The 20,943-nt window shown below is 43.7% G+C and overlaps 3 protein-coding genes across 4 annotated transcripts in view; 2 read left to right on the forward strand and 1 right to left on the reverse strand.

The window, feature by feature from the left end:
* Window positions 1-11,606, forward strand: part of slc4a5a (solute carrier family 4 member 5a) — a 28,699-nt gene extending 17,093 nt beyond the window's left edge. Inside the window, exons 14-25 of the mRNA XM_069166131.1 lie at window positions 33-304; window positions 1,049-1,083; window positions 1,475-1,666; window positions 3,375-3,488; window positions 4,069-4,230; window positions 4,352-4,530; window positions 5,214-5,286; window positions 6,225-6,293; window positions 6,844-7,017; window positions 7,387-7,569; window positions 7,705-7,763; window positions 10,765-11,606. Coding sequence (XP_069022232.1) covers window positions 33-304; window positions 1,049-1,083; window positions 1,475-1,666; window positions 3,375-3,488; window positions 4,069-4,230; window positions 4,352-4,530; window positions 5,214-5,286; window positions 6,225-6,293; window positions 6,844-7,017; window positions 7,387-7,569; window positions 7,705-7,763; window positions 10,765-10,927 — 1,675 coding nt within the window. The 3' untranslated portion in view covers window positions 10,928-11,606. The remainder of the gene's footprint in view (window positions 1-32; window positions 305-1,048; window positions 1,084-1,474; window positions 1,667-3,374; window positions 3,489-4,068; window positions 4,231-4,351; window positions 4,531-5,213; window positions 5,287-6,224; window positions 6,294-6,843; window positions 7,018-7,386; window positions 7,570-7,704; window positions 7,764-10,764) is intronic.
* Window positions 11,607-12,128: 522 nt separating this feature from the next.
* On the reverse strand, window positions 12,129-15,469 carry ogfod2 (2-oxoglutarate and iron-dependent oxygenase domain containing 2). Its single transcript, XM_069166132.1, has 7 exons — window positions 15,217-15,469; window positions 15,016-15,072; window positions 14,283-14,393; window positions 14,073-14,172; window positions 13,792-13,916; window positions 13,373-13,630; window positions 12,129-12,719 (listed from the first exon to the last, which is right to left on the reverse strand). The coding sequence occupies exons 1-7, from the start codon at window positions 15,349-15,351 to the stop codon at window positions 12,453-12,455; spliced, it is 1,053 nt and encodes a 350-aa protein (XP_069022233.1). The 5' UTR covers window positions 15,352-15,469; the 3' UTR covers window positions 12,129-12,452.
* Window positions 15,470-16,024: 555 nt separating this feature from the next.
* LOC138208345 (gypsy retrotransposon integrase-like protein 1) lies at window positions 16,025-20,836 on the forward strand. Of its 2 annotated transcripts, none has more exons than XM_069166172.1 (8): window positions 16,025-16,617; window positions 17,226-17,419; window positions 17,504-17,615; window positions 17,735-17,873; window positions 17,953-18,022; window positions 18,712-18,969; window positions 19,060-19,176; window positions 19,822-20,836. In XM_069166172.1, exons 1-8 carry the CDS (start codon window positions 16,449-16,451, stop codon window positions 20,077-20,079), a joined length of 1,317 nt encoding a protein of 438 aa, XP_069022273.1. In that variant the 5' UTR covers window positions 16,025-16,448; the 3' UTR covers window positions 20,080-20,836. The 2 variants fall into 2 exon arrangements, with proteins under 2 accessions (XP_069022273.1, XP_069022274.1); XM_069166173.1 differs by having other exon boundaries at window positions 16,026-16,617; window positions 17,968-18,022.
* Window positions 20,837-20,943: the final 107 nt, after the last annotated feature.

The following is a 20,943-nucleotide window of genomic DNA, read 5'->3' on the forward strand; positions in this document are numbered from 1 at the left end:
GTTTTGTGTTTCTCCTCATCTCTCTCCGAAAGGAGCAACGGCATCGACTACATGGAGCTGCGTCTGTGGATCGGCATGCACTCCTGCCTGCAGTGCTTCATCCTGGTCGCCACGGACGCCAGCTACATCATCAAGTACATGACGCGCTTCACCGAGGAGGGCTTCTCCAGCCTCATCTCCTTCATCTTCATCTCCGACGCCATCAAGAAGATGGTGGGCTCCTTCAAGTACTACCCCATCAACACCGACTTCAAGCCCGACTACGTCACCGCGTTCAAGTGCGAGTGCCTGGCCCCAGACCCGGGTGAGTTCACCCCTTGGCTCAGGGAGACGGGAGGGGGTGGGGGGGACGTTTATGCCCTATATGGTCATAAACGGCCAAAATTTTGATAAGTTTTTCCAGAAGTAACATTTTTTAGTTTTTCTTGATTTTGTTTTTATTGGTAGAAGCTGGGAAAAGCATTATATGATGGAGGACTTTTTTTTTTTTTTTTTTACAGAAATATATTTGAGGTAATGTATTCACGGTGTCAATAATACACCGTTTATTACCAGGGAGGGCGGACGAGTTGTTACCTTTTATTATAAACCTGTATCCGTTGGGCAAAAGTCTATTCTTCATGTTGTTGAAGGGGTTTTAATGAAATTCATCTTCAATCCGGATTCCTTAATTGTACCAGTTCCCAGCTGCTCACTAATCTGTTTACTGTTTTTTTGAAAATGGGTTGATGAAATGAAAATGATTTGCAGTGATTTCTGAAGACATTGATTTCTGTAACTGATTTGTCTCTTGTTTGCTTTCACCACGCACAAACAATTTGGCTGCCGTCTCTTTTGCAAGTGAGTACCTCTTTTTGTGTTTCGTGTGCACGAGCCTCGGAGAGCTGCTGGATTCTCATTATGGTTTTTTTGCATTTTTTCTTTCCCACTTTTGTTCTCCTCGTCATTCTTCATTTTCTCTCTCATTACCCCCCCCCTCCCCGCCCCCGCGCCCCTCCCCGACTGTTTCCTCACACAACAGTGGCTGCAATGATCTTCAATGGTTTAGTTCCAATGCCAGATAACAGCTCTACTGTCTCTGGGGTAAGTGATTGTTTCCACTTTCATTTATTCTCGACTCGATTTTGGTGCTTTTGCATTTCAAGCTGAAGGTTTCCTGGGTTTCGTTAGCTCTTCAGCAGCATAATGAATTACGCTTGTTTTGATGCCCAAATCACAACATTGCTAGTAAAGAGATGAAATGGTTTTGTTTACAGCTAACCCAGGTTCCAGCTCTTGTCTGACAAACAAGCCACTTTGCTCTCTTCTTTCTCTCCTCTTGTTCGTTTCTCACCATCCGTCCCATCAAAACCTCTCCGTGTCCTCCGTGGATTACAACTGATGACAATTTTCACTCTGTCCCCGTGTGTCTTCATTTGTCTTCATTCGTCTTCGTCCTTCTCCTGCCTCCACACCACTGCCACCACCATCCCAGTTGAATGTGACAGCTCTGGACTGGAGCCAGCTCAGCAAGAAGGAGTGTCTGAAGTATGGAGGCTCTCTGGTGGGAAAGTCCTGCAAGTATGTCCCCGACCTGGCCCTCATGTCCTTCATCCTCTTCTTCGGCACCTACTCCATGACCGTGTCCCTCAAGAAGTTCAAGTTCAGCCGCTACTTCCCCACCAAGGTGAAAAAAAAATAACACAACCATCTGTACATCTGTCAGTCTTTTTAAAATAACTTAAGTCAAAATCCAGTTAAAATTCAATTTACCTGGCGGAGATTTCTTAAACAAAACAAAAGTTGTGTTTGCATTCAGTTGTTTTCACCCCCAAAAAAATTCATATTCTCATCCTAACACTAATTTTTCCATTAAACGTTTGATCCATAATGATCCAAACCACCTCAAGAATCATTTAAATGCAAGTAACGAACACCTGAATGAATGTACAATTCTCTCAGGTGGCACTGCATTAAAATCGGACACAAATCTGCAGTGGAGATCACTGCATGGGCTCAGGAACACTTCTGAAAACCATCGTCTGTGAACACAGTTCATCGCTGCATCCACGAATGCAGGTTAAAACTCTACAAAGAAGAAGAAACCAGATATAAACATGATCCAGAAGCAGCGCCGCCTTCTCTGAGCCCGAGCTCATCGGAGATGGACTGAGGCGAAGTGGAAAACTGTCCCGTGGTCTGACGACTGTGTGATTCCTTTTTGGAAATCATGGATGCTGTGTCCTCCAGGCTAAAGAGAAGAGGGACCATCCGGGTTTTTATAAGCGCTCAGTTGAAAAGCCAGCATTCATGACGGTACAGGGATGCATTAGTGCACATGGCATGGGTAGCCTGCACACCTGGGAAGACGTCATTAATGCTGAATGATATATTGAGGTGGTGGAGCAACATATGCTGCCATCCAGACATCGTCTCTTTCAGGGAAGGTCTTGTTTATTTCAGCAGAACAAAGACAAAACACATTCTGCACGTATTCAAACTACATGGCTCTCTAGTAGAAGAGTCCGGGTGCTAAACTGGCCTCCTGCAGTCCAGACCTGTCTCCGATTCAAAACCTTTGGAGCATCATGAAATTAAAAAAAATATGACAAAGGAGACCCTGAACTGTTGAACACCTGAAATCCTAAATCAGGCAACAATGGGACAACATTTCACTTCCAAAACTCCAGAAACGTGTCTCCTCAGTTCCCAGACATTTACAGAGTGTCGTAAAAGGACGAAATAATGAGGCATCAAATTTAAAATAAGAACATATTTTTCATAAAACAATAATTTTTTCTCTGTTTCCACATTTGATATTATTGTCTTTGTTCTATGTGCAATTAAATAGGTGTTTACCCGATTTGCAAATCATTTCATTCTTTGTTTATTTCCATTTTTGGAAAGGGGTTGTACATAACATAAGAATGTAAACAACCGTATCATTTGCAGTGCCAGAAATTCTGAATAATCTACGAAACCATAAACAAAACACTTCACCAAAGTGCAGCCCTTTTTCAGGCTGAAGGCCCACTTCCTGGCACTTTAATACATGATGTACTTCTTTCTTTTTTTTTTAGCTGCACAGGGATCTGTCGGTGATTGTTGTCGGCACAATCCCCTCAGATCCAACACGGCGCCGCTGCTCGCATCTGTGCTGCATCTAATCTCCAACAGGAAATGGATAGTCAAATGGACAAGAACAAAAACAAACAAACCCTGATCCCTTCTTCTTCCAGACACGAGGATTATCTCTGACTCTTGTGAAGCCGGCGAGGCTCAACCCTTTCAGTATTTATGAGTCGCTTCTTATCAGACCTCGTCTCTCTGCTTGTCACCGCTGCTGAGAAATGTTTCTCATTTGTATTGTTTTGTTTCTCCATTTGTGGCGGCAGCTGAGGAAACTCATCAGCGACTTCTCCATCTTCATGTCCATCATGACGTTCGTGGGGCTCGACATGTTGATCGGACTCAAAACCCCCAAGCTGATCGTCCCGACAGAATTCAAGGTGCGACGATTTATTATCAAACTTATGAAGCTTTTATTTAGAAATGAGACGATTATATCAAAACTATTTCAAATATTAGCTGCTCTAAAGCAAATCGGACATTTTAAGGTAACCGTGACCTCTAGTGGCACTCGGCGGTATTGCAGCTTGAGTCCCTTCTGCGTCGGCCTCATTTTTCACACCCGGAAGCTACAAACACTATATATAAAAATACAGTCAATGATCGCTATCCATATTCATGTTTTAAGATGCTGCAAATTAGATTGAACTACGAAAAAAGCCTCAAAAGCAGGCAGTTAAAACAGAAGTACTCTCACTGTTATTTCTACTTTTACATTTTTTTTTTTACCGAATGCTAAGCTAAACTAACCGGCAGCTCGGTATTTACTGGATCGATGTGAGAATGCGAACAATCTTCTCCCACGACTCTCGGCAAGAAAGAAAATATGTCCGACAACATAATTGAACTGATTTTAAAAAAATGTCTTCTAATGATCTTAATCTCTCTACAATGTTCCGCCGTGGAAGTGAATCCTTAGTTTTTGTCGTGAAAATAAAGCGGCCTCTCTTCCACCACCAGCCCACCCGGCCGGGCCGCGGATGGATCGTGATGCCGTTCGGTAAGAACCCGTGGTGGATCTACGTGGCCAGCTTCGTCCCCGCCCTCCTCGTCACCATCCTCATCTTCATGGACCAGCAGATCAGCGCCGTCATCGTTAACCGCAAGGAGAACAAACTCAAGGTCGGTCCTGGACACCGAAAGAAGACATTTTAGTAATAAATCGCAGTAAGTTAAATTTAGTTCTCGTTTTGTTGTTGCTAAAAAAAAAAAGTGACGCGTGTGGGTGTGGTTTCTCCGGCAGAAAGGCTGCGGCTACCACCTGGACCTGCTCTGGGTGGGCGTCCTGATGGCCGCCTGCTCCTTCATGGGCCTGCCGTGGTACGTGGCCGCCACCGTCATCTCCATCGCCCACATCGACTCTCTGAAGATGGAGAGCGAATCCAGCGCTCCGGGAGAGCAGCCGCAGTTCCTCGGCGTCAGGTCGGTTTTTGTGGAAAAAAAAGGAAAAAAAAGAAAAGGAAAAGTGAAATGTACCTGGAGGGGATTTCTTAAACGAAGCAAAAGTCATTTTTGCATTAAGTGTTTTTTCATCAAAACCATTTTCAGCCTAGCACTAATTTGTTCATTAAAAGTTTGCTCCATAGTGATTGAAAACACCGCAGGACTTAATGTACAATGCATTAAAAACAGACACGAGTCTGCGGTGGAAATCACTGCATGGGCTCAGGAACACTTCTAAAATAACATCGTCTGTGAACACAGTTCATCGCTGCGTCCACAAATGCAGGTTAAAACTCTCCAAAGAAGAAACCAGATATAAACATGATCCAGAAGCAGCTCTGAGCCCGAATTCATTGAAGGTGGACTGAAGCGAAGTGGAAAACTGTCCTGTGGTCTGACGAATCAAAATGTGAGATTCTTTTTGGAAATCACGGATGCTGTGTCTCCCGGGCTAAAGAAAAGAGGGACCATCCAGGTTGTTGTCAGCGCACAGGAGAGCACCGATATAAAAAAGAAAACCGAAAGTTGGGGAAATAATCCCTTCAGGCTGTCACAAGCACTTTCACAGTATGGGAGTCCTTTGTAGTGTGAAATGGAGAGGAGCTTTGTGAAATTGACTTTGACACTCTCTTGTGTATATTTCATCTATGTTGAATACACAGAGAACAAAGAATGACGGGCATTTTGGTGTTCGTTCTTACCGGAGTCTCCATCTTCCTCGCTCCAGTGCTTAAGGTACAAATTGTTTTGTTTTTCCTGTTTGTTTGTGCAGCATGAACAACACACGGCTTTTGTTCTGTGGACTGTATCCTGTAACGAGGGCTAAAAAAAAACATCTAAATTCACCACTTAACATAGACGCGACTGAAATCTGAACAAATGCTCCCCTGAGCGTCTTCTTGTCATCTTCTATGAGTCATCGAATTTGATCTTTAGTGGGTTTTTTTTTATTTTTTTCCCACTAATTCACTTTGGAACCCAAGATTGTTCAATATTAAATGAATTGGGAGGTTTATGGAATGAATACATTTTCAATAAATATATAATAACACAAGAAAATGAACCAGTGAATGGTGAAATTTAAAAAAACAAACATATTTAAACAGTGTTTTAATATGAAATTTGTTGATTAATTTATTGGAGTTCAGAGTTATTTAACGACAGAAATTTTCTTGTAAAATATCCTTTTTTCTTACACTTATGTCACATTTTATTTTACGACGTCATGTTTTGTGAAAGTTTTAGCCAATCACAAATTTAGCCTGCTAGCTCCTGTCAGATAGACAAATAAATAATTCTGCTCGGGTTATTTACGTAGCATTAAAACACTCGAAGCAGCCAGCGGGTTAATTCAGCGCTTCTCTTTGAAGAGCTCTCTGAGAGTTATTATTAAAAAAAATTACAAAAAAATGATCTAAAATAAAGTACCGACTTTTTAAAAGGAGCTATTTCGAAATGAGAGATTTAATAATTGAGTAAAAATGAACTGCGATAAGTTGAATTTTACTATTTTATTAAATTACAAATTACAATTTTAAACATATGTTATCCGGTTGATTCGATTTAGTTCATAATAACTTATTTAGTATTGAAAACTTCGGGGCTCCGCAGTGTTAGTAATCAATAAACGCGTAACGACGGCGTCAACTGTCTGTCCGTGTTCACGCTTCCAGTTCATCCCGATGCCGGTGCTGTACGGAGTCTTCCTCTACATGGGCGTGGCCTCGCTCAGTGGAATCCAGGTACGCTGACGTTGTTCATCGTGTTAAAGTGAGTTTTTGCGCACAAGGGGGGGGGGGGGGGGGCGTTTTTTGTTTTTTTTTGCTTTTGTTTTTTACTTATTGCTTTTCCGACAGCAAACGGGAGGCGGCTGGTTTAAAAGCAAACCAATACAAATATAACGAGGTTAAAAAAAATTAATGAGAATGAAAAAATAAAAGATTCGATACGAGCGTCCAAATTGTGTGGAAGGGAGAAAAAAAAATAAAAAAGTGATATTAAACAGAGAGGGCTGCACATTTTTAGAATAATAATTTTACCGGTGCGTGAAGATGAGTTTAAAATGTTATCGCTTGTTTGCTCGGGGGAGTTTGTCCTCCAGCAGGTGCTCGACACACACACACACACACACACACACACACACACACACACACACACACACACACACACACACACACACACACACCTCTCCTGAAACATTATGTATTCATCATTCACATCGCAGGTCTGCATGTAATTAACCCCCCCATCCCCGCTACACCCCCTACTCTCCCCCCACGTTGTCCTCCACAGTTCTGGGACAGGATTAAGTTGTACATGATGCCGTCCAAGCACCAGCCGGACTTCCCCTACCTGCGCCACGTCCCCCTGAGGAGGGTCCACCTGTTCACGCTCGTCCAGATCTTGTGCCTGGCCGTGCTCTGGATCCTCAAATCCACCTTCTTGGCCATCATCTTCCCCATCATGGTACACGTGACGCAACGCTCACATTTTTTTTTTGGCCAACGCAGCTTTTTATGACTTCTTGTTGTGTCGGGAAGAAAAATGCAGAAAATGTGAACGTGAAGAGACGAAATAGAGTCGTTTTTTTTAATTTTTTTTTTAAAGAGGGTAAATGTGAAGTCAGGAGGTGGTCCGATGTCGCTGTCGTCCGCCGGCGGTTTATATAGATGTCATCGACGAGTGCCGTCTAGCTGAATCGCATTCAGAGCGCATCTCCTCAGACATGAGATGAATGTTAATGGCAGATTTTAAAAAAACGAGGCTTTAACGTGTGTGTGTGTGTGTGTGTGTGTGTGTGTGTGTGTGTGTGTGTGTGCGCGTGTCAAACACCAGATCCTGGGCCTTCTGTTGGTCCGCAAGATGCTGGACTTCGTCTTCTCCCAGCACGACCTGGCCTGGATGGACGACGTCCTGCCCGAGAAGAAGAAGAAGAAGAAGAAAGACGACGACAAGAAGAAGGGGAAGGACAAAGACAAGGGAAAGGAGAAGACCAAACAGGACGACAGCGAGGAAGAGGTGAGAAAAAAAAACAAAAAGAAGCAAAAAAGCCTCTGCTGCCCCCTGCAGGATTGAAGGATCACAACATAAGTGCCTGATAATCTGCTGTGTGTGTGTGTGTGTGTGTGTGTGTGTGCGCGCACGCGTTCGCAGGAGAAGTACCACGCCTACTCGAACCACTCGCCCAGCTCCGAGTCCGACTTGGATCGCAGGTACTGTGTTCTCAAACTGCACATCCCCTACAAAGACCTCGTCTACCCCGACGTCGCACAGTCTGAGTGGGGAGCGTACTGCCAGGCTGCAGCCACGCACAAAGCTCTTTAGCACACACACACACACACACACACACACACACACACACACACACACACACACACAGGACACACACACACACAGGAAAATGTGCACATATTAAAAGGGTCAGTTCACAAAACAAAAAAGAAATTACAAAAATAATACGTTTTCTCCTTTTAAGGTGTTTTTCACGCTGCGGAAAACGAGGAAGACGTGAAACCGCCTTCAGTTTTGATCTCAAATCGACTCCCGTCGTACAAAAACGGTGAAATCGAGCTCAGTACATTCAGCTCAACGTCGAGCACTGCGTTTAAGTACAATTTTGAGTACTTATACTTGACTTATTTCTATTATTAGTAATTCTACTTTTTACTCCACTGCTTTTATTTGGCTGCCGGACTTTGTTTGTTTCTTCGCAGGTTCAGATTATTGATGACAAAAAAAACGCAACAAATAAACTCTGATGGAGTTTTTATGGACTAAAATGAACATTAAAATCAAAATAGCAATCAAATTCACAACAATAAATAACCGCTGGCATAAAAAGGTCCAATTTATACGACAAAGCCTAAAAAACCCCGAGATAAATAGAAGTTCCATAAATATACATAAAATTCTGATTAATGAGAACTTTTAAATACTTTTAGTGCATTTTTCTGCTAATATTTTGCTACTTTTACTGCAGTAAAAGTTTGAACACTCTTACAATAGAGTATTTTTACACTTTTACATTAGTACTTTATATTTCCTCCACTGGGATTGAATGTACGTACATCTGGGCTCCAACTTCGTCCCTCCACACTAAATAAGATGCTGAGCAGGGAGTGGAGAGAGCGGGAATACTAACTTCCACCTCGGGGGACTCGGGGGTCTCGAAAATAAATAATAATCATAAATAATAAAACGAGAGTTTCACGGAAAGTGTGGCAGTATCTGAATTTTATTTGTGGTCCGCTGAGGAATAAGGAAAACAAACAAAAAAAAGCAATAAAATAAGTAGAAGCAACTTTTTCTTCCTTCCTGTTGCTCCCGTTAAGCCCGTTTTTACTTCATCGGTTTCTCACATAGAAAGTATTTGCAATAAAATCTATAAGACAAACTTTGTCCAAAACGTTCTGCATGGTTAAAAAGCACCACAGGTAAGCTATAGTATTTTGTTTTTTGTAATTTAAAGGTGAACTGACCCTTTAGGAATAAATAAATCACAGCGAACACAAACTTTGACATCCCTCCCCCATAAAGCCTGTGTTTCCTCCCGATGTTGCGTCGCATCATATTTTCCTCCCGTGAAGAACAAAATTAGATAAATATATTGTTTAATTTAAAAAAAAACAACCCAAAAAAACCCCTTTATTGCTTCTATATTTTTTTTCCCTCCTCTTGTTCATTTTTCTCAAATAAATATAAATCGGTCACTTTTTACACGAGGACGTCCACGGTAGCTCGACGTAGCGTCCAGTTTTTTTTGTTTTTTTCTCTCCTCTCCATGCAACTTTAAGGCAATGCAGATCCTCGTAATGCGATTTCCCCGGCGCCATCCTGCTGCTGCTGCGTCATGCGCTAAAGGCCTCGCAGTGCGCGCACGGCGCTGCCCTTTTGTTTTTGTACATGCAGATTGTAAATTCTTCACTGGTGTGTGTTGTTGGTGCTAGTTTTGGATTATTCAGGAGGAGCGCGGTGGACGCCTCCGAGCCTTTACATAGACGAATAAAACATGGTGTCGGTCTCCTTCGTTTGGTGTACATCTAGCACGTGTCGAGGATTTACTGTTTAATCATCCAAATGTGCAGCAAACATCGTTTTTTTGGTTGTTTCTTCTTTTTTTTTTTCCGCTGAATCTGTTTTATGAGCGCATCAGTCTCACCTGCATGTCGAAGTGTCGTCCGACCCTTCTGCTCTCCGAACCACCCTCACCTGGAGCCCGCTGCACTTTATGCGCAACATCATTTGCACTCAAAGTGAAGCCTTTTTTTTTTTTTTTTTTTCTCATGTTGCATTTTAGTAGACAAATACTTTGTGTACCGTTGTGGTTTTCTTTTTTTTTTCGTCCTTTTTGTGCGAGATTCAGATTTTTCAAAATTTCCCATCATGTCTGCATTGCTTTGAAAGAGGCATGGTTTGGAAGTGACACTGTGACGGATTATTGATTAATATCAGCTCGTTTTGACTGATGGACTCAATATGTGATCATAGTCTGAGATTTTTATAACGTGTGCCGACTTAAAACAACAAAAAAAAACAATGCAAATGGCAAGTAAACAAAAGAAGTGAGAGGAAAAATTCAAAAAAATTAGCGCTAGATCGGATCGGCCGGAGGGAATAACGCTCTGAACTCTACGATGCTGTGATTGGTTGCTTTAACTGTCAATCAACTGGTGCCTAACCATATAAAAAAAAAAACTGGATGCAGATTGTGGATTTTAAAAGTGAGGATATTACAGAAGTACCTTAAAGTGTAATACCACTGAGGGCCACAAGGAGCTCCGATAGAGTCCCATTCAAAAAGCATCAACTTCTCTCGTGAAATACAAAGTCGATAAACGTTTTCACCGGTCGTCATGGTGTCATTAGCTAAATTCGACTTAGTTAGAAAATGAGGTTTGATCTTTCCTCTCATTGGCTTCGCTAGCAAAGGGGCCACAACAAACTGATTCTCCGCCCCCCCCCCCCCCACTCCCAGTCGTCACCACGGCAACCACTACAGCATCATTTCACTCATCACCAGTCCGTCTCCTCTCGCTCGTTTCTTGACGCTGTAGTTGTTGTTGTCTCGAAGTCACGATGCCTCACGGCCCAGCTCCCCCACCCCCCACCCCCACCCACTCCGACTGCCCCCACCCCCACCCTGGCTGCATATGTATGGTAACCGGAGACTTGCCCCCCTCCCCCCCCCCACACACCCCACACCCCTTTCCTCAGCATCACCCTCCACTTGAAGATCTCCTGCCCGTCGTCTCCGGCCTTGCCCATGGGCCGAGGGATGGCCTGCCCGGTGCCCCAGGTCAAGATCGAGATGGAGTCGGACTACGACTCCGACACCGACCGCCGGCCCCGGGACATGAGCGGCGAGACCACGTTATAAACGCCGACCGCGCGGTAGATCCTCGGGTGTGTTTTTTGTTTTTTTTTTTCCTTTGGGACAGAACGGCGCACGACGACGAGGCGTCGTGCGGACCGAGCGCTCGCGCCGCCGCCGACAAGGACGAGGCGGCGCAGACCGAACGGACTGATGCAATCACTGCACGCAAGTTTTCAAAAAGCTTTTTAAAACACTGGTGCGTTTTCTTTTTTTCACATGTTTTTGCTCTAAACAGAAAAAAAAAATGAATTTATTTATATACTGGCATGATGTAAAGGATCCCAACCAGAAAAAAAAAGAGGTTATATTCATCTGTATAGGGTATTAATATATATTGTGAAAATATGTATCTTCATAATTACTACGACGTATATATGGATATTGCACTATCATTGTAAAACAGTAAATCCAAACCAAGTACGATGCCCAAACATATACTGTATACTAACGTCACGTATGCCCGTGTGTACGGAGTTTCATTTCGAGGCAGGTAATGAGAGAAAAAAGCAAAAAAAAAAGCACAATTTTAGTAACCGGGAACTTTTGAACCGTGAGGTTGTACGAAGCCAACGCCTTCTGTTGTATGTTAGCATTTGTATATTTGTGTTTTTGGTGTGTTTGAAGATGCTGTAGTGCGCACCTGATTCCCACACAAACCGCAACTCTCCTTTTTTACCCCCTTTTTGTTTCCCTCCGACATTTGGCACAAAAAAAACAAAAAAAAAAACAGGAACAAAAAAAAAAGAAACAACCAAAAAAAGGCTTCTGATGTTCTGAGAAACAATCACGTTTATTTTGTTGAGATGTAGCGGACGGCTTCGTTGTTTGTGTTTTTACTCTTTCGAAGACTCTGTATAGGAATATAATTAACTTCAACCGCAGCACTACATGCAGTAAGAAATGCACACAAAAGAGGATATTTATGAACTGACAGAATTGATGTAATTAAACTTCCATTATACCAAACTACGATTGAGTGATTTTTTTTAATTTTTTTTTTCATTATTATTATTTCCCCAAGTCATAAAACAAATCTGTGGTTTAGTAAATACAGATCTTCCCCAAAATGTCCGTTCGCTTCCGTTCTTTCCGATTCAAAGCGCTGACTAAGCACGTTTTGCAAAAAAAACCTGTCAGCGCAGTTGGTCGACGGGAAAACGCCAAACCACAGCCGGCGTTCCTGAAATAAAGAAAAACACAATACTGGCAGAGTATCAGTTTAATATTAGAAATGTTGACTTCTGTATTTATGAACAAAAACAATGACCAAAAGCCACGTAAACACAAACAAACGTGGGAAACGATGGCGTGCTGTTAATAACAGAGACGTATCCATTTGACGTGTTGAACGAGTATCGTCATAGAAACGGGAACGCTGAATGTTTGAAACCCAGAATTATAGATTATTATTATTTTTATTATTATTATTGTTATTAAACAGTACAACTAATAAATTTGAATCATTCCAATTTGGAACATAAGACAAAACGCGTCACTGCAATTCATTCGGTTCGACGGCTTTTTCACGTCACGTCAGCGCGCAGGAAGCGTTCGCCGGCGCCTCCGAGCGCTCGGTGAAGCCGTCGGCGAAGCCCTCGGCCGCCGCCAGCGACGGCGTCCGGTTGCACATCGGGCACAGCCGGTTGCGTTCCCGCGAGGCTCTCATCCACACGATGAGGTTCCAGCGCTGGCCGGAGGAGATGGGCAGCGCCCCGTGCATGTGTTGGCCCCGGTGGAGGAGGCCCTCGGTCACCCGGTGCTCCACCTCCGAGCACTCCGTGTCGCTGACGGGGACCTGCGGGAGGCGGCGGGAAAAAAACCCCCAAAAAAAAACCCCCCCGCGATTTAGTCCGTCATCAAAATCCTTGATCAGGATTATGTGGGCCGACCGGGTAGAAAAGTGGCGAGTCAGCGGTTTCGATTCCCGACTGTTCGGACCATCATTTCCTGTTTATATCCACTGACAATATCAAATAAAGGCATAAAAAAAAAATGCTGCATCACTTACACTCAACTCTCTTCGACACAAACCCCAAACAAAACAAAAATCGTGTGAAACTTCTATTTATATTTTTTAGCGATCAATATTTTTGCTTTTATTAATAAAATTCTCTTTTAGATTCATGTTTCACTTCATACAAACCTATGTAATTCTTCAGCGGTACAACGATGCATCACGTCCCTGTTGTTAATGTTTACCGGTATTACTACTGTTTTACTGAGGTGGCAGTAACCTTGACCTTTGACCTCTGACCCCCAAAATCAGAAAGAAAAGTTGCTCCTCGAGTCCGAGCGAATGTCTGCGCCAACATTTGAAGAAATTCCCGACTTATCATGACGACAAGAACGGGACGAACAGAGAAAAAAAAAAAAAAAAAAAACCGAACAAACCGCAAAACATTTAAATAAAATAAAAAAAAAAGGTTAGCGAGAGCGTCGAAGTTTCACCTGTCTCATGTCGCCGAAATAAAGGTTTCCCTCGGTGAACTGCTTCCCCAGGGACACGTTGAGGGTGACCTCGGCGTTGTCGTAGTGATAGGTCAGGTCCAGGTCTTCGTTCATGTCGTATTTGACGGCGAAGGCCTTGTGGCTGTCGAGGCTCGGCCCGCCGCAGTCCGGGTACAGCAGGGAGGCGAGCGGACGCAGGTAGCGCTCGCGCAGAGGCGTGACGAAGCCGTCGTCGAAGCCCAGCTCGTCGAGGAGAATCTGGTGGAGGAGGTGGAGGAGGGTGGAGGAGGTGGAGGTGGGGGATAATGAGAAGAATACAACATCCAGTATAAATACAGCGGCTTCCAGAGGAGGTCGTCCTCCAGATTTCACGGTGAGTTTTGACCCGGCGTCGGGCCGGTCGGAGACGGAGCGGTTACCCCGTAGTGGTTCATGGTGTTGGGACGTCCTTTGGGGGCGGGCGACCGCTCGAAGTGCTCCAGCTCCTCCACCAGCTCCTCGCAGAAGCTCTTCTCGAACACGGGGAAGCGATAGACCCTCGGAGCTTGGGACGGAAAAGAAATATATCGCTGCGAAGTGACGGGGAAATTTTTTTGGACCCCCCCCCCACCCTCCTCCTCCTCCTCCTCCTCCTCCTCCCCCTCCGCCCCCCCCCCCCCCCCCCACGGAGGGAGATATCAAAAGCACCTCCCCAGCTCACCTGCTTCTTCCTCCAACAACTCTAAGAGGCCGTCTTCGCCGGCGTCGTCGCGTCGACAGTACTCGACGATCTGCTTGAACTTCGGCGCGAGGTGGGACTCCTTGACGGGTGGGGGTGGTGGTGGTGGTGGAGGTGGGGGGGGGGAGAGCAGGCGTTTCTCAGCGAGGCGTTAACGACGATATCAGCGGGTGTCTTGGTGTAGTAACATACCTGCAGATGGTAGACGTGAGGATGCAGCGGCCGGTACGTGTCCTTCCTGGCGGCAGCTCTCTCGGCAGACGTCTCGCCGAGACGCCTTCGTCTGTCCACTTCCTGGGAAATCTAAACAGGGCAGTCCATACAGGTCAGGTACGTCATCGCGACTTTTATTGCCTCGTTTTCTTGAGGTAAAAATGTCCTAATCGGGGGACTCACTGTAGGTTTTGGTTCGGCCTTAACGAGGAAGGGGCCAGCAGAGTAGATATCTCTGCAACGTGATACATACACGTCTTGGACATCGTGTCAAAACTATTATTTCTTTACATTTTATTGATAAATTTTAGTTCCGTTTTGTATATTTCAAACTTAAAGTCTCTCTTCCCCCCCCCTCTTAGTTTCTGCGGGAGTTGTTGGGTTTCTCTGTATAATGTTGTAAAGTTAAAGGACTTTAACGCGCTTTAAAGTGCCATGAAATAACCCGCGTTGTGATTTGGCGCCAAATAAATAAAATAGAACTGAATAGAATTGAATAAAAGCAGATTCTACCCGTGGGCACCTCAAGTTTTTTTTTTTTTTTGTCCCCCACGGTGACGTCATGTCCCCCACGGTGACGTCATGTCCCCCACGGGTTGGTGTGCGTTGAGGTTCGAGTCCCCACATTGATTGAAAACACGTACGAACACACACACACACACACACACACACACACACACACACGCAGAGCCGTTCTAACGCACGCGCTCACCTTCTCGAGCACATCCTCAAACTTCCGGTCCGTGACGCAGCCGAGCCTCTCGAGCAGCTGCGTAGCAACAGTTAGCACAATGGTTAGCACAGTAGCTAACGCCGCGATGTACAGACGTGACAGCTTACGCAGCGGTCACGTGACTTCGGGACGGTATTTATAATAACGTAACAAACTTGTTGCTAAGCGACGTCCACTCACTGGCTGGTAGTCCAGTCTGAACTGCTGCTCCGACACGAAGCGGACGTGCAGCTTGTAGTCCTCCAGGAAAATGTTATCGGTCGTGAAGCAGTTACAGATGTAAAACTGAGGCTTTACGTCTCCCTCGGTTGTCATTACTTCCTCCTTTTTTGTTTTGTTTTTGTTTTAAATAGAATTACTTGAAGAAAAAGACGCAGAAAAACATAACGCACCGCTGAGGCTGTCAAAAGGACGATGGCAGGCTGTTTCCGGTTTTGACGTCCTTCCAAATTAAAAGTCACGAAAATAGAATATAAATTCAAGTTAAAAGACAGATGTCCGAACATATGTAATGAATACTGTTTAAATGAATACTGCACTGCTGTTTAATTTAATTTAATATTATTCTATTTTTAATTTGTATATAATGTCCATTTTTAAAATTTTGTATATTTAATATTTTTACCACCTCTATTTTTATTCTGTCATTTTTATTGGTTTTACCCGGTACCTGTACATGCTGCTGTAGCGAAAAAAAATTCCCCTTGTGGGATTAATAAAGTATCTATCGATCTATCGATCTATCTATCTATTAAAACCACCTAATGGGAGTGACACCATTTGAGAGAGAAATGTACGTTCATTATTATTCCTGTCAATGTAGAAAGGTTGTGAAGTCTTCATGCCGAGATTTAATTTAATTTAATTTAATTTAATTTAATTTAATTTAATTATTTGTGAGGGTTTCTTTCGGATATTTACAGAACTCTTTCAGACTCTCTTTATAATTAATATTCAAGGCGCATTAGAGATCCCGTAGCTGTGTGGACTCATTTGTTGTATTAATGTTGCGGACACAATTCTCAGGCTACTACGATAGTTTTATTTTGAAAGTCATCACCGGAAGTTTTAGTATATGATCACGTCTGTCTTGAGGTTTGAGAGAGTTGAAGGTTTAAAATGAGAGCGTTTAAAATGAGTGCTCACTGCCCTCCGGTGGTCACTCTGTGTAAATTAGCAGTATTATTTGTTTTGTCCAGAGGGGGGCGCTAAGACACAAAACAAAACTGGATACCAACCACTTTAACGGCAAAACGTAGAAGAAGATAAAGAGACCAGGAAGAGGCTGTTAGTATTTCCTCTCCTGTGACTGTTGTGATATTGTTTTGTCCTCGTTACCGGCGGCTCTGCCGTTCAACGGCGTATTGATGTTTATTTGTGAGTACAGTATGTACTGATTCCCACGTTGTGAAATGTTAAGCGTGGAGTCGTTGCAAGTGGCCGAGGAGGAGGTGGTGGAGTCCAGCTCCAACAAACTCGGCGACATTTACACTTTTGTGGCTAAAGGCTGTTTTCCTCAGACGATTAATCCTTTACGAAAGAAGAATCTGAAAAGATACGCTCAGAAATTCATCGTTGACGGTAAGAAGTTGTTTTTTTAATTTACAGGCAAAACAACAACAACAACAACCCCAGTGTTGTGTTTCTTTAAGCTCCCAGTAGCGTCTGTTGTTATCACGAAATCCCATTCACAAAACCTCCCAATTTACAAATCGCCTTGTTTCATAGTGAAGTCTTTATCGTCTAGGAAACACTGTGAGATTTTAAATCACTCTAAGAGCCTGTGAAAAATTCGGCTCGTTAACTTTAGTGGTTCGATGTCACCAGTTTTATATTTAAACCTATTATTCTCTGAAACTCGCCCTTGCTTCTTGCTAATTTAGCGGTGCGCTTTGGCAGAAGAGGATTATGTTGAGTGGCTTTTGGTTTTGGGTCAAAAGTTTGCACGCCGAATTGGAGAATGGACCCTTAACTGTTTGCAGGAAGTCCAAAGTTATGTTCAATTAACTATCAACCTTTCCCAGTAAACAAAACAACATTAAATGCGGAAATTCTTCAATGCAGTATTGGTGTGATTTCTCTGCAATCATACAGTTGCCTATCTGTTTAGGATTAAAAAATAAAATAAAAAAGCAACTTTGCTTTTACTGTCAAGTGTCTCACAACACGTTCATTTATGTGTGTTCAAGAGAGCAAGCTGTACTACGTGGGACCCAAGAAAAAGGAGAAGAGGGAGGTGGTGATCGAGGCCGAGAGGAAGAGGCAGATCTTCCTCGAATGCCACTTCAACGACATCGGCCATCACCTGGGCCAGAAGAAGACGGTGCACAGGATCCAGAGCAAGTACTACTGGCTGGGGATCATCAAGGACGTCGTGGACTGGGTACGCGCGCCTTAAACACTTGCGGCGTCGTTTTAGCATCTCTTTTACATCATAATAATAAAGTCTAAACCTTTTGTGTTTCAGATCAAAGTATGCGAGACGTGTCAGCACACGGAGAGGAATAAAAACCTAGCGAGGATTATTCGGCCAATAAAAGTGGACGCACCCTGGGATATCGTTGGGATTGACATTTTAGGTTTTCTTTATTTCCCTCACTTCATGTCATCAAATATTCCTATTTCTGCAGGATAGTTTTTTTTCCCGACACACGTGACACCTGTCGTCTGTATTTCCTCTCCTCTCTCTTTTTTTCAGGACCTTTCCCAGAGACCCAGCAAGGCAACAAAAGCGTCACGCTGGTCATCGATTACTTCAGTAAATGGCCGGAGGCTTTTCCGGTGAAAAAGACGGACGCTCTCTCCGTGGCGAGATGCATCTCTAAATGCATATACAGGTAAAAAAAAACAACAACAACAATCCGTCACTGTAGATTTGTAAAGATTGTTTACGAGGTTTTAATCACTAACCTGAAGTTTGAACTCGATCAGGTTCGGTGCTCCGAAAACTATCGTGTGCACGTACAATCATGACTTCTGTGACGAGGTGAGTTTTTTTTTTTTTTTTTTTTTTTTTTTTTTTTTTTAAGGTAAACTGATTGTTGATTGTAAGACATCGAAATTCTACACAATATTTATCCAACGAATCAAAACTTTTACCAAATTTTTTTTTTAGACATTGAAAACTATTTTTTGTAATAATGAACCAGAGTTTTGAATACATTTAACTGTAATTTGTATTTGGTCTTTAAAGGAAGATTATATAATGTGTAAAATAATATATTCAGAATAATATTCAAATTGAGTGTAAAAAAAATTACATCGCATATTTCGAAAAGCATAATATTGAATTCGTGATCAACTTATTGATCCTTTACTGAGTTTTCACTCATAAATGTGGAACAAGATTTGGTGGACGTGTGTGTCACATCTTGAGCTAAATAAAAGTCAATCGGCACCACGACCTCAACTCAACAGGAAGTCCGCCATTTTTTATTTGGTGGCCATTTTAGTGATTTCCACGCGTTGTACCTTAACAAACTCCTCCTACAGATTTTATCAGCCCGACTAGAAATTCGTCCGGCGCGGTCTTGAGACCTTTGGGATGAAAATATATTAAAATAATTTGTTTTCATCGAACGGCCTGTCCGTGGCGGTCATTTTTAAGCGGTTGGCCATTACATTTAAAGTAAGGTTGTTTTTTTTTTTGTTGTTGTTGTTGTTTTTTTCCTCTAGTTGACGAAGCTGCTGTGTGAACGGTGGAGCATCGTGCAGAAGGTGTCTCCTCTGGATCAGCCGCAGCTCAACCCGTTGCACGACTGCACGAGCCCGCTGCTGAAGGAGGCCGTCGCCCAGATGGTGGCGGAGAAGCAGGCGGAGTGGGACGACTTCCTGGACCCGGTGCTCTTCCTGTTCCGCACGTCCGCCAACCCCACGACCAAGTTCACGCCGTACTCGCTCATGTTCAACAGGAAGGCCAGTTTACCGAACGAGGTGAGGCCGCGCCGAGGTTTTGTCTTCGCGGCGTGGTTTCGTTTTTGTTTTTATTGCTTGTTATTTAAACGTCGGTTTCTCTTCGCGTAGACCACGCTGAGCCTGCTGAACTACGACGAACCGGAGCAGGACGTGTTCTCCGTGAAGGAGAAGGTCTCCACGTATATGACCGTCATGCAGGAGCAGCAGAACTGCGTGAAGCAGCTGGTAATTCACGTTATTTTACTTCATCGAGCTGTTTCTCCCGTCTGATTGGACGTACTTGGGTTCTTTGAAAAGTTCGGGTAGCTGGACTGCGGAAGATTCACAGCTCGCAGACCGGATATAAAAGTGTTCGTAGCTTCCAGGTCTGAAAAATGACACCGATGCGGAAGTGTCTTAAGCTGCAATACCACCGACTGCCACTAGAGGCTGGCTCCAAAATCCTCGTCAAATTCTCAGTCAATAAATTGCCGTGACAAATACAGAACAACACAAGCGTTAAATTGGAGACTTGTTTCTGGCCACGTGAATGTAAGGCTTTTTTTTTGTTTGTTTCTGTTTTGGTCTTTTTAGCTGTCAGTCATTTTATCTGTTGATTGGTATCGGTGCTACAAAAACAGAAGGACAGCTCTGGTTCCTGATTGGCTTGAAGGGTTCCTGTCTTTTCTTTATTTTCTCACACAGAAATCTCCTCATCAATTATTAAGACACAAATTTAACACTAGTTTTTACCTCGGACGGTCACCGGGATGCGTTACGTGGAAGCAAATGACCCGAGATAAATATTCACAAACATAACCGACCGTTCGAGGACTCAATTGATAAAACTCGCATCAACTTACGTTTCTTCTCTCGTGCGCTGTTTCCAAGGTGATAGCCAACATGAACGCAGCCTACAAGCAAGAGAAGAAGAAGAACGCCAAACGCAGGACGCACCACGTGACCCCGATGACCTTCAAGATCTCCGACCCGCTGTTTTCCGCGGGAGACTCGCCCTCGCCGAAAAAGGTCAAGGAGAGTTTGTACTTGTCTTTTCCCGTGGAGACGGTCCTGGCCACGGAGCAGAGCGGCTCGGAGGACATCAAGACCGAGCTGGCGTATCACCTGACCGGGTCGGACGTCCACTGATGGACGGATGAGTGGAGCTCGACCGGGAGTCTGAAATCCAGATGTTGGTGCTACTAAAACGCCGATTCGTGTTTTATTTAAAAAAAAAAAAAATTTGTATGTGTGTCTTCGCGCTCCGACTGATGGAGACTTCGAACACGGTCGGACTTACATTCGAGGCCGGTGTGCTACGAACACGCACACGACAGATGCGGCTTCGCCAGCCGAGCGCATTGGACGAAATGTCGACGTACCGGCGGTCACAAAAAAAAAACCAAACACGTGCAACTCAAAAGTGTTGGTGTCGATCAAACGGTGTAACTCGGAAATACCGACTCGTGGAAGTTGCTGCTCCCTCCTGCTCGTTTTGGTGCACAGCCGTGACTCGCCTCCGAATCCATTTTTAATTTTTGTTAGTCGGCTCACTTGCGATGAACGCGAGTCCGTACGTTCACTCGTGGACGTCTGTAGAAAAGGTCTGCGGAGACCCTTGCAGACTTTGGCGGATGATGAATATTCAGGCCTCGCAGAAACTCGGACGCAGGAATCATAACTCACGTCAGGTGAAGGTGCTTCAGTTCAACGTTTTAACTGTAGATGAATGTGAATCCTCTGGCCAAAAAGAATCTGCAGGAACCGATGGGACCACAGTGTGTTGTTGTTGAGCTTTTCCTCTCCACTTGCCCATGAAAATGATGTTAACTTATTGTTTTCACTTTGTCATACAATATAATTTTTGTAAGCTATAATACTAAATAAACGGTATTGTTTCATTTAATTTGGTGTGTAGTTGAAGGCGGAAAAAAAGGTATTCTGTTTATTTTTCTATGTAAAAATCAAAGGGCAAACATAAAAAAATGAGCTTATTAATAGAAAATATTATTA

This window comes from Embiotoca jacksoni, unplaced genomic scaffold, assembly GCF_022577435.1.
Source record: "Embiotoca jacksoni isolate LCO1_2020_lvr unplaced genomic scaffold, fEmbJac1.0.p SCAF_37, whole genome shotgun sequence".
Lineage (NCBI taxonomy): Eukaryota > Metazoa > Chordata > Actinopteri > Embiotocidae > Embiotoca > Embiotoca jacksoni.

Coding starts and splice junctions, on each gene's coding strand:
- ogfod2 (XM_069166132.1), bottom strand. CDS start 15,351: ATGACAACCGAGGGAGACGTAAAGCCTCAGTTTTACATCTGTAACTGC. Junction 15,073..15,216: donor TCAGACTGGACTACCAGCCA/GTGAGTGGACGT, acceptor GTTGCTACGCAG/CTGCTCGAGAGGCTCGGCTG. Junction 13,631..13,791: donor ACACCATGAACCACTACGGG/GTAACCGCTCCG, acceptor CTCCTCCACCAG/ATTCTCCTCGACGAGCTGGG.
- LOC138208345 (XM_069166172.1), top strand. CDS start 16,449: ATGTTAAGCGTGGAGTCGTTGCAAGTGGCCGAGGAGGAGGTGGTGGAG. Junction 18,023..18,711: donor ATCATGACTTCTGTGACGAG/GTGAGTTTTTTT, acceptor TTTTTCCTCTAG/TTGACGAAGCTGCTGTGTGA. Junction 18,970..19,059: donor AGGCCAGTTTACCGAACGAG/GTGAGGCCGCGC, acceptor CTCTTCGCGTAG/ACCACGCTGAGCCTGCTGAA.